The sequence below is a fragment of the Choloepus didactylus genome, chromosome 6 (genome assembly GCF_015220235.1).
Source record: "Choloepus didactylus isolate mChoDid1 chromosome 6, mChoDid1.pri, whole genome shotgun sequence".
Taxonomy (NCBI): Eukaryota; Metazoa; Chordata; class Mammalia; order Pilosa; family Megalonychidae; genus Choloepus; species Choloepus didactylus.
In genome coordinates, this window is record NC_051312.1 from 100,939,409 (window position 1) to 100,951,529 (window position 12,121).

At 40.2% G+C, this 12,121-nt stretch overlaps 1 protein-coding gene across 1 annotated transcript; it reads right to left on the reverse strand.

The window, feature by feature from the left end:
• Positions 1-7,611: 7,611 nt before the first annotated feature.
• On the reverse strand, positions 7,612-9,567 carry CCDC89 (coiled-coil domain containing 89). Its single transcript, XM_037840865.1, has one exon. It carries the CDS (start codon positions 9,530-9,532, stop codon positions 8,414-8,416), a length of 1,119 nt encoding a protein of 372 aa, XP_037696793.1. The 5' UTR covers positions 9,533-9,567; the 3' UTR covers positions 7,612-8,413.
• Between the last annotated feature and the right edge of the window lie 2,554 nt (positions 9,568-12,121).

Consider the following 12,121-nt stretch of genomic DNA (forward strand, 5'->3'; position numbering starts at 1 on the left):
CTTTATAAGGTCATTTTTTTTCTATAATCATAACACTATGATTACACCTAATAAAATTATTATGGATTTGTTAAAATTTAACCTGTCCATACTCAGTTGTCTAAAAAATGTCTATCTACAAATGAGCTTGTTTGAAATGGGATACAAACAAGATTTGTACATTCTATTTGACCATGTCTCTTAAATTTATTTTCATCTAGGACAATACCTACCCCCCACCACACACACACACTTTTTCGCCCCAGTGCCATTGATTTGTTGAAGAAATCAGATCAATCTCCTGTTGAATATCCAATATTCTAGATTTATCTCTTTGCTTTCTTGTAGAATCATTTTACTTGTCCCATTAGCCTCTATAGTTCTTGTAAACTGGAAATTAGTGCTTAGGGCTTAGTTACCTTAAGGTTCAATATTTTTGGCAAGAATACTTCTTGGGAGGTGTTGCTCCTGATGTTGCACCAGGAGTCACACTATATCTGGCTGACCTGTTCTTAGTGATACAAAGATCAATCCATGTTTTTAAATAGTGACAGTGTAATTCCTCCACTGTAAAATTCTCCATTACCATTTCTCTTAGTGGTTTCATTTAATAAACGATTTCACTGAGAGTTCCAAAATGAGGATTTGGAAAAAAATTCTCATTCCTTTAATTATCCAAGCTTCTTCTGTAAAGAATAACTTGATCTCATTACTTAAGAGCCATTTTGTTACCCTGCAATATATAGGAAACAGGAAAAGGAGGATAAATGCTCAATTACTTCCTTTTAATATGCAATTTTCAGAATAAAAAGTTAATGACCAATGAGTTGTGTGTTTGTTGTTTTTGTTATTGTCATTGTTTGGCTCTTTTCTCTTCTGCTGTATCATAGTGAATCATGGATTTTTAAATATTCAGTGTGTTTCACTCAATTTGCAGTCATTATTTTTGATGCTGAAATTACTCATCCTTGACCTCTGAGAGCCCCTCCAACTTGGTACTCATATCTTTTTGACAGAATCTCATTAGTCTTTGATAGCTGTTTTGCTTTCTGACACAACTAGATGTATCAGGCCCATCTTGTACATTTCCTGCCCCAGATCTGGTATCGGTCATTTTTCTTAGACCCTTCCTTCAGTTTAATGGAAAATAGTTTTTAGAGAACACAAATTGGATCCAAGGAATGCTTACTGCTAGTGGATTGTCATTGCTTTTAGGATTTTTAGTTGGCAGAGTTAGGAAATAAGTATATTTTTAAAGAAAAAATGTCATGAGTTTATATTGTTATTTTCAATTCAAATTTAACATTAAAAGTTTTTTACTTAACTTTTTTAATACCTGCATTTATACACTGAAAATTTTGCTGCTAGCAACATGAACAATTATTTTTTGTTTTAACCTCAATACATATATAATTGTTTTAAAATAATGCCAATATTGCAACCAACAATAAAATAAATGAAATTTACTAAGATTTCTTTACAGCTCTATTTGTCCTTGAAATATAAATAAAAATAAACATAAATTTGGATATTCAGTCAAATTACTATTTTCTAAAGTCACTTAGATAATTCGTTTCTCTCTATGGTTACATTAACGTGAAATTCATGCCACATCCTGGTTCTATCACTCACTGAAAGTTTACACTCTGGCTTCCTCCATCCTCTCCCTATTAGCATTCTCAGTGACTTGAACATAATACTGAAGTTAACATTGGGCATTTACTTACTCTCAATTAAAATAACCCCATGAAAGGAGTACAACTGTAAATATTCATATAGATGAGAAACTGAAGCACAGAAAGTTCAAGCAACTTAAGGTCATCCAGTGACAGGACTTGAGCCCAGGTAGTCTGATAGAAACGTGCCCTCTCATTCAGTTCATTAATATTTTGGCCAGTTAGCCAGTCACAGATCTGAGTTTCCAAAGGGCACAGTGAAGGTATTTGGGTGGGAGTGGCATGGTTGGTGTAGGAGGCAGGGGACGATTGAGTCAGATTAGGAAAACTCAGACTTCTGACGGGGATTGAAGTAAATGTGAACATAATGGGATTAATCTGGCCAGAGAATCTCTTATTAGAGTCTACTGCAACTGCTTATTCTGCATTCCTGGATGGTGTGGCTGTTGGGGAAGGCAGTTTTCTTATCAGGAATTCTAGGAGGTGCTGTGAAGGCTTCCAAAATACTGTACTCTCATGTTTCCTTCACTCCTTCTCTTGGATAATTCTTACACATTCTATAGGCTTTAGCTTAAATGCCACTTTTAGGGAAAACTCTTCCTATCTTCCACACTAGGTTGAGGGACCTTGCTATGCCCTCCAATTTCATCCTATCCTTCAGCATTTTTCTCATCTACTAGAATGCAAATTCAGTGAGAACAGGGTCCCTCTGTATTGCTCACATTGTATTCCCAGTACTCAGCATAATACCTGGCCGATAATAGGCTCTTAAGTTTTTGTTAAATTAATGTGATACATTAAATGCATGAATTAATAATTAAGATTAAGAGAGTTCAGAGCAGCTTGGCCTGCCTTTACCTCCACCACTGTTTGTCTGTCTCTTCGAGCAAAATAAAAAATCAACACTTAAAACAAAGAAGCTTGAATATATGAGAAAATAGGCTAAAACATAAAATTTTGGTCTCATACAGACATATATGAAAATCCAGGAGAAGAGCTAACATACAAATCTTTAAATTTAGGAGAGAAATATTAATCACCAGGAGGCACTTTCTCAGGTTCAAAAAATTCTGCATTAGCGAGTATGTTGTTAAACATTTGTGAAATCAGTAGCTGCCAGTTGAATGGCCTGACCCAGATCTGTCAGGCCATATTTAGCTCTATCTAAACTATATCACGTCTACCAAGTTCTTGAAGAAAGAAAAATCTGCAGCCTTTCTGAGATATCTACACAGAAATAGGGCTTACTGGGAAGTCAAACAGATATGAGAAAGATTCTTTCTGTTTTGTTCTTAATTTTATCTTTTAAAATATATTCACATGGCTCAAAAGTCAAATGACATAAAATGGTAAACATTGAGAAGTTTCCTTCTCACTGCTATCCCTGACCACCTTACTGCCTACTCCCACACCACTAAAAACACTTTTATTAGTATTTATTTTCCTTCCATTATTTATTTATGAAGATGGAATGTTTACACTCTTATGCCCCTTCTTATACAAAATTTAGCGTACAATTGTACTATTGTTCAGTACCGATTTTTTTTTTTTACCAAATATACGCTGGACATATTTCTATATGATTACATAAAGAGCTTCCTCTTTCTTTGTCTTTTTATAACAATGCATTGTATTCCAGTGTGTGAAAGGTCCATGGTGTATTTAACCAGTTCTTTACTGATGACATGTAGGCTATTTCCAATCTTCTGCTATACAAACAATAACCTTAAACATAAAAGAGATTACTTTAGACTAGTATAAAATAAGAGCAGATTAGGGTATTAAATGGGGATAGCCAAGGCAGGAGTCTATTCGTGGGGAGGGAAGTGTAGTCAGGAAAGTGTGGATGACCAGGCAGATCCTGTCCAAGGGAAACAGTTTTTTCTTGGATTATACTTTCCCAAGTAGGATAAGCAGAAGTTTTTGGAGAAAACCAGTATCAGACAGAGGAGACCCATCTGTATTGCCCTTAGCCCTAGAGTTTAACAAGATTCTTTTTGTGTTTGATAAATAGTATCCAGTTTGTCCTTAGGGAGATGGGCAAATGATCAAAAAAGCTCATTCTTGGCCACCTCCCAAAATTCAAACAACTTCTTTAAGAGACCAAAACTCAAGATTAAAGATTTAAAAAAAAAAAAAGGCTCCTTGTCTGACAAGGCTCTGGTATCTAAGTAGATGTAGTGCAGCAGACACGGTTGGTGGCCCACAAACATCCATCCCCATTCATCCTTGCTGTGAGAGCCCAATCTTTGTAGATAGCCCCCTCCTCTACAAAGACAGGCCTCATTTCCACCCCCAGGACACATCTGGATTGTTCTATATCAATAAGGCAGGAACATTCCCCATAATGTTTTGTTGAGTTATTTGTATATGATCCAACTTTGGCCAATGAGACTGGAAGACAAGTTTGGGAGGTTTTTGGGAGAGCCATTAGAGTCTCATCGTTTATTTGTGTGCCAAGATGTGGTATCTCAAATCTTGCCATAGTGGGGAACAAGAGTCATCCCCACCCTGCCCCTGCCACAGCTACTCCACAGGCCTGTGGTTTACCGAGGTCTGGATAGTAAAGAAGGCCGCTGGGCAGATAGTCTTTCCAGCAATGCTCTTTAAATAATTAACTTTTACATAGTGAGATAGGGAGAAAGAGCTTTTCTATTAACGCACTTTGTTTACTAGAAACAAATTAACTGAATTTATCAATTAGCTGAAGCAGAGTCAGTATTCTGAAAACATCAGCCAAGCAGGTCATTTTTTTCTGTTGCTCTTGTTCTCTTTGCAAGCTCTTTCATAATTTTTTAAACCAGACCAGTTCCTTAGAGGCATATTGAAGGGCTTACAATTTAGGTTAACACAAAAGATCACACTTATCAACAAGACAGCACTAAGCACATACTATTTTGGTTTAAGTATCTCCCTTCTGCTGATTTTAATTTTAGAACTACCACTTTTGGGTGTTGCAGAAAAATTCAGGAGGGATAGGTCTCCTCTGGAAGATTTATTTTGTTTTTAAAATTTCTACTCAAGGGCAGTAGTTTGGAGGGGACCAATTTACATTTTGCCAATTTGTTTCAGTGATAAACATCACTTTATAGATCAGTTTGCCACAACAGCCAGACTGGCTTCTCATCCTCCTAATCTGGCTCTGGATTGCAGATTAAATACAAAATAAGCACTAAGAGAGTGGAATGCAAAATGCTGTTGAGCACAAAGGAAAAAAACAATGCCTTTTTGTTTTAAAGAGTAGAAAGTAGTTTGTGCAGTGGGAAAAAGTATGAATTTTAAAGCCAGAAAACAAGCCCAGCTACATAGTTTGCAAAGCCTAATGCAAAATCAAACTGTGGGGCCCTTTGTTAAAAATCAAAAATTTCAAAACAGCCATAGCAGGCCATTAAACCAAGCACTGAGCCCTGTGCAACTGCACAAATCACAAACCCCCGAGGCCTGTCCTACCATAGAGACTTGGGTTCAAATCTCACCCCTGCCACTCCAAAGCTCCCTGGCTTCAGCAAGACTCTGAGTTTTACTCTTTTCTTCTGTAAAACAGTGATCGCTGAATCTCCTTTGGAGGGCTGGTATGAGGGTGAAAGGTGCATGATCAGTGCACATTCCTCTTACTTTCTTAGTTTATGTTATGAGCTTTTTCCTCAGTTTTTTTCTGGACATCCATCTTTGACTTCTATCCTTATTATCACTTCCCTTTCAAAATCTTTAAAGACTGTATTAGAGATGACCAAGACAGCCTTCACTTTCCTTTACTTTAAACTTTGCACAGGCTTCTTCCTGATTCCAGGCCCCTGACCTTCCTCTCACCCTGGTCCTTACACTATCCAGACCCCTGAGAAGCTCTTAACTAAGTAGTTCCTTATCTCCCTCTTCCTCCCTGTCAGCCCTGACAGACTCCAGTTGGCCTAATTTTCGCAAAGCAAAATATTCTCAACCAACTGGTTCCAATTGCCACGTCAATAAATCACTCACTCATCCCAGTGATCAACCCCCCCCCCGTTAAAACCTTTCAGTGCTTTTCCACTAACCCACTCCCAACCCTTAAAAACTTGCTGTCCTTTGTTTCAGCAGAGCTCTACTCTCTCTTCCTGACCATGCTAGCTGCGAACAGTCATCCATCCTAGCCTGTTCACTGTCCACTGTGGTTTTTCTTTGATAGAGCGGACCTTATGAAATCGCCTACATCCGACTGTTTGTAACATACAAAACGAAAGTTTCGGATGGTTCAATCGAATACAAACATCTTAGCACAGCCCTGAACAATACGGACCCTTGCGCGCGCGTTTTAAGGGATGTACGCCCCTCCCACCAGCCTTCTCCAGCCTGCACTCCTCCAGCCGAGCCAACGAACAAGGAGTCCCCGGGGCCAACTCCCCTTTGAAGTCCACACTTTGGTACCTGGGACACCAGAATTCACTACCCAATCGGCCCTGAGACTGCTCCCAGTACCCACCAGGCCTCCTCTCCGTAAAAACCTGTACAAGGGAGACCGCAGAGATGCTGCTCGGAGCGGGTGGGCGGAGCTTGGTCGAGGGGAGCGGGAAGGTGTTTGTACGCATGCGCATCAGATTCCTCGCGGAGCAGACTAACTTGGGTGGGAGGAGGAGACGGGTAGATGGCTGTAATTCGCACGCTTGGCCTTTCCTCCTCCACCACCACATACCCCCCTCACCCCGCAAATAAAATGATCCGGCCTGGCTTTCAAGACCACCTATCCTCTGGCTTCAATTTACTCTTCCAGTTTCATCTGTAGTCATGTTTCTTCGCACCTCCACTAAAAATTTCTCCATAAAACTTTTTCTTAATGGTTTTATTTAATAAACTATTTCACTGAGGGTTTCCCCAAATGTTCTGGGCATTTTGTTTTTTAAACTTCTATGCCTTTCTACATGTTGCTGTTTGTCTCAAAACCTCCCATTTCTCCACATGTTTTTTTAAAGTACAAGCTATGTCAACTCCTATGTCAAGTCTCCCCACCATCCCAACACTTAATCCCAGGCAGAGTTAGGTGCTGTTTTGTTTTGTTTTTTTTTCTGTGATCTCGTAACACTCAGATGAAAACACATCGCATTGTATGGTAATTATTTGCTGCCAGACTAGGCTGTGGGGGGCGGGGGCCTCTTCCAGGGCAGAACACGCGTTTGTTCATGCTCATTCTCTGTGCCTAGCGCAGCACCTGGCATTCAGTAGAGTCAGTAAATCTTTCAGTGTGGTGTAGTCATCAAAATTCCAGTTTCCTCCGTGACCAATGGGAAAGAACCTAATCCCTTTTTGAATAGTCCTAAGGAGTCAACAGTCCTTCCAAAATGCTTCAGTACAATGGTAAATAACATGGGGCCAATGAAGGATAGTCATGATTACATTAGCTCCTATATTCTGATTTTTGGTAACCTGTAAGAAGCAAATAGTCCTTTGAAGTCAGCAAAATGGTTTCAATTTTAATGTGAAAAGCTTAATGCTTAAAAGCATAATCATAATAGAAGTGTGAGAAAATAGGTTTTAAAAAATGCTTGATATAAGTAAGTTATAGTTGCCTGGAAATTGTTTATTAAAAAAAACAAGTAGCATTTTTTAATAAATGTGAATTTTTATGTAATTCTTCGCACTCCAGCAATGGAACACATAAGTGCATGAGAAAAATACTACAATGAAATCTGAGAGGTATTCATAATATCTATTTTTCAGTAACTAAATATGAAATAAGGTAGTATAAAGTGTATTTTATAACTACCTTTTTATGAACTTTACATAAATAAATATATTATGTTTTTATAACTACATATTTAGTATTCCTATAAAATGCTATAAGTATTCATATAGAAATTCATCTTAGATTTTTTTAAAAAGGAAAAAATTAATTGCAAGTCAATAGAAACAGAAAACAATTAATAATAGTTGCTATATAGATCATTCTCCACCTGCTACAATAGGTTACTGCATGTTGGGACCTTTTTATCTAATAGTATATTGTGCAATATAAATGAAAGTCACTGATATTTACATGATTGCACATCTAAATCCTGTCTTTATGAAGAGAAAACCAAGAAAATAGAATGGGATCTAAGCTTGCAGGAAAAATTAAAATTATTTGATTTCACTCATTTGAATCCATTACTCATGCAGAATGACTACAATAAAGTTTGCCTACTATGATAAAGGACTCAATCTCAATCTTTGCCAAACTAGGGCAAATGAAATAAAAAGATACTATTATAAGGCAGTTGTAGCAAATAATTGTTTGGCCAGTTGCAAAACCACTTATTTCTGCAAGGTATCCATGTTATTATTTTGCTGTTATCTGTTATAGTATACAGTCTAAACTATGAGAAATTATAAGCCTATCTATCTAGAAAAATTAATTGTGCTAACATTTTTTCACAACAGCACATCATTACACATTTAAGATTCTCATATCATAGAAGCTACTAATTTAAAATCTTAGAATTTATTAAAAAATCTGAAGTTGAGGATGAGTAAGTTATGTGGTAGAAAGATATTGATAGCAAACTTTGGAAGGTTTCAAAGGCACAGAAGAAAATCTGGCAAATCTTGTATATTCTAGATTGGTAGAACTGAAAATTAGTGCTAGCCTTACAGTAGTAATAACAACAATTTCATAGTAACGTAGCTTTTCTTTGAGTTGCCTTTTGTACTTAAAAGTACAATAAAATGGGATATCATTTTTACTCTTGCCATAAAGTAAATGCACAAATATTCAAATTCTAAATCAGAGGCCAGAGGAAGCAAAAACTTCCTTATGGAAAGAGATGGCGGAGTTTGGCATTAAGTTCTCTCTCCTTGCTTAAAAGATCCAGGCTGTGTCTTTTGAAGGCTTCAGACTGCAGCCTGAGTTCATCATAGGCCTGCTGGATCCCATCCACCCTGCGCTGAAGCTCTCGGACTCTCAAGTTGCTGTCCACAGCTACAGCCTGTTGCTCAAACCGCTCTAGAGCCTGCCTCCTGGCCATATCTGCTGTCTCCAGCTTCTCCTCAAGCTGGCGGATCTCTGCCTGCTTGCTCTGAAGCACCTTGCCCCTCTCCATGGACAGCTGCAGCAGCTCCTCTTTTTCACGAGTGACATTCTGTAGCCTGGCCTGCAGCTCCTGGCTCAGGCTGCTGTGTGCCTCCTGGGCCTTCACCATCTGCACCACAGCCTGCTGGTGCTGCTGCTGGAGGCTCTGCAGCTGGCTGCGCAGCTGCTCTGTCTCCTTGGCATGGTTGTAGGCCTGCTGGCCCTGTAGCTCCAGCAGCTCCTTCTCTCGGGCCTGTGCCTGGCTGGCATCCTGAGCATACCTGTGTTTCAGAGTCTCCAGCTCCTTGGCAAGGGCCTCACTCTGCGCAGTGAGATGCAATACTTTGGCCTCCTGGTCCTTCAGAGCCTGGCTGAAGAGGCTGCTGTTCTCCAGCCTCAGCTTCTCATTCTCCTCCCTCAGCTTGACATTCTGACTCTTGTGTTCATCCTTGAAGCGGATCATCAACTCGTGGTTGGCTGCCAGGGTCATAAAGCGTTCCTCCAGCTTCTGGGCCTGCTCTCTCTGGGCCTTCAGTTTCTTGGCCTCCTCCAACATCTTCTCCTCCAGCTCTGTGTTGAGCAGCTCCAGGATCTGGCAGCGCTCCAGAGCCTCGTCAGACCTCCGCTTCAGGATGCAGATGAGCTGGGATTGCTCTTGGAGTCGGGAGCAAAGCATCGCCTTCTCCCCCTTCTCCTCCTCAGACAGTCCCCGGAGGTTTGCCAAGGCTTCCCTCAAACCATCCAGTTCCTTAAACTCCAACTCCTCTTTCTGGTTTTCCTGTTTGTCTTTCTTCTTATCTAAGGGTTCTTCAGCTGACGGGAGGGACGTGTCCATCCTGAGACCTTGTTCCACCTGAGGCATAGGTGCTCTTTTCTACTAACAGCTGATTACAACAGTCTTTCCCCCTCAGATTTCAAAAGCCACAGTGTGTTGCTAGGTACTCCTGGCACTCTCCAGCAGTTGGGTTGTCCAGTAAGAAGCCCTGTGATTGGTGGACAGGTCTTTGGAATGCTGTGAAGTAACAACTGGGGGGCCTGGGGGAGTCCAAAGCCAGGCTGGTCAGGCTATGCTTGGCTTGCTAACCATTCACAGCTCTCAGCTCACAGTCAGTGTCTGGCCTATGCTATATAGAGACACAAACCCCACTCAATTCCATCCAGCATCAGGGGAAGAAACCTGACTCACTTTATTTCTGGTAGGAGTAAACAGATCAAGCTTAGCTGCTGGTGACATATTCCTCCTCTCTCCCTTTAGTTATCATGAGAATAAATTACTGTCTGTGAAACACAGTTGGCTCCTCAATAATTTGTAACCTATGAATACAAAATAGCAGTGGTGTTCTGAGCGCCAGGACCCTAAACAGCTGAGGGTCCCGTAGTGTTTGTTGAGCTTGGTTTTGATAGTTAAATATCAAAAGACAGCAAACTAGTGAAATTTCTTTTATTGTCCCTAGCATTGTCCCCATCCAGGAATAAATACTCTCTATTAGATATTCAGCACTCCTATTTTTACTTAATAGCAAAATAAGGTTATGGAAGGAGGCATAATGAACAATATAGATGTAATAAACATTAAAGCAGGAAAAAAAATCCAAGATGCTTACTATCTGCTGAAGATTGAATAATGTCCCCCACAAAGACATGTTCAAATCCAAACTCCAGTCCTGTGGGTGGAACCTATTTATAAATAGGACCTTTATAGAAGTTTTTAAGGGATGCACTCATTTGTGAATAGGACCTTATTTAGATGAGGCTACATTGAATTAGGGTGGGTCTGCTTTAATCCATGTGGCTAAAGTCCTTATAAGCAAAGGAAATTGGACACGGGTGCAGTACTCAGAAGTCATAAGAAGCCCGAGATCTTTCCAGCTTCTTCCTCTGCACCTGCCTAGTATTTTACTACCTGGCCAAACCCAGCTACTGAAGTTCCCCTAACCAATCAGCTCTCTGGGCCTGTCTGTGCCCTTCCTTCTGCTTTGAATGCCTTTTCCCACCTTGTCCATGTTGTTGATCTAGCACTTTATTCATCTTTTTATACTCAGTTAAGAATTATCTGCTCTGTGAAGCCTTTCCTTATTCCTATATGTAGAACTGACCACTGACCTCTGTTAGTGTATACTTGTATACCTATTCGTATGTAGTGACATTTGTTTTGTGAAATTAGTGAATAAGCCTGGGACACAGGAGAGGAGACAGGAAAGGAGATGGGAAAGCAATCTCAAAGCAGAATGGAAATGAGAGTACAGGAGAAGGCAGATGTTCAGGGGCTTTTTACTTGGATTTGAATATGGAGGGCAGGGTTGTGCAAAGAAAAAGTCCAAGCCAATTCCCTGGTAAGCACAGCTGCGGGGAAGGGTTGTAGGTCTCTTCGGAGAAGGTAGCCAAGGTTAATAATCTTGCTTTTGATGGACCCCAAGGTCACGTGAACAGGCCATGAGGTTCCCAGTAACCCTAATAGCTACATAGAAGCTACAGTAGTCATGATGTATGGGGGAATTTAGGTCTTTCTGGAAGGAGTCAGCAATTATTTTATGTTCCAAATAATGGAATTTTGAAATTTTTTCATTTGAGGGAGACATAAATTGGGTGGTGGCCCAGCTCTTGACTTCCCCACTGCCCATGTCTATGTAACATTCCATTCCTCTGATAATGGGCCACCTCCCACTGGCTTACTGGGGTTGGCATAATCCAGATTGGGTCAGTCATGACATCTTACCCTACCCACTCCTGGCCACAGTGAATGGTCCAAGGGGTGGCGATGTGACCCAAGCCTGACCAGTTTCCCCCAGAGATTTCTCAAACTGAACCTAGGGAAAAACAGTGCTTTCACTGAGAGGTTGTGATGCTGGAGCTGCCTGTGGCATTGTGTCCCACTCTATGAGGAAGATGAAAGACATAGAGAATGAGAGAGCATCTGAGTTCCTGGTTCCAGTCTGTGAGTCCCAGACAATCTAGGTTCCTGCAGGACTTCTTCAATTCTATGAGCTAACCCAGTATATTTCCTATAAATCTCCTCTTTGGCTTATTTCCAGTTGAGTTTCCATCATTGGCAACTGAAAAAAAAAAAGTCCTAATAAACGCATTTTAAGGAAATGTCTCCAATTTAAGAAAATATGCTTTCAAGTTTTATCAAGGCTTTTGCCTAAAAGTTCCACTGGCTTAAAAGCCTATCAACTTGAGTTCACTAGTGAATTCAGGTTGCCTACCTTTTATAATGCAGGAAGGTCACACTTACCTTTCCTCTTGTAGCCAGGTGAGAGTCACTTTACAAATTGTATTTTTTCAGCAAAAAATGTGACATGAAATCTCCTTGGACTTCCTGAAGCAGCTTGCTTCACATGGAATTGGGGTACTCAGGAAGCACTGTCGACAACCTTAGATATGCAAATGAAGGGAAGCAGGTTCTGTTGTCCACTTTTCGCATTTTGAAGGCCAGAGATCTGGAGATGAA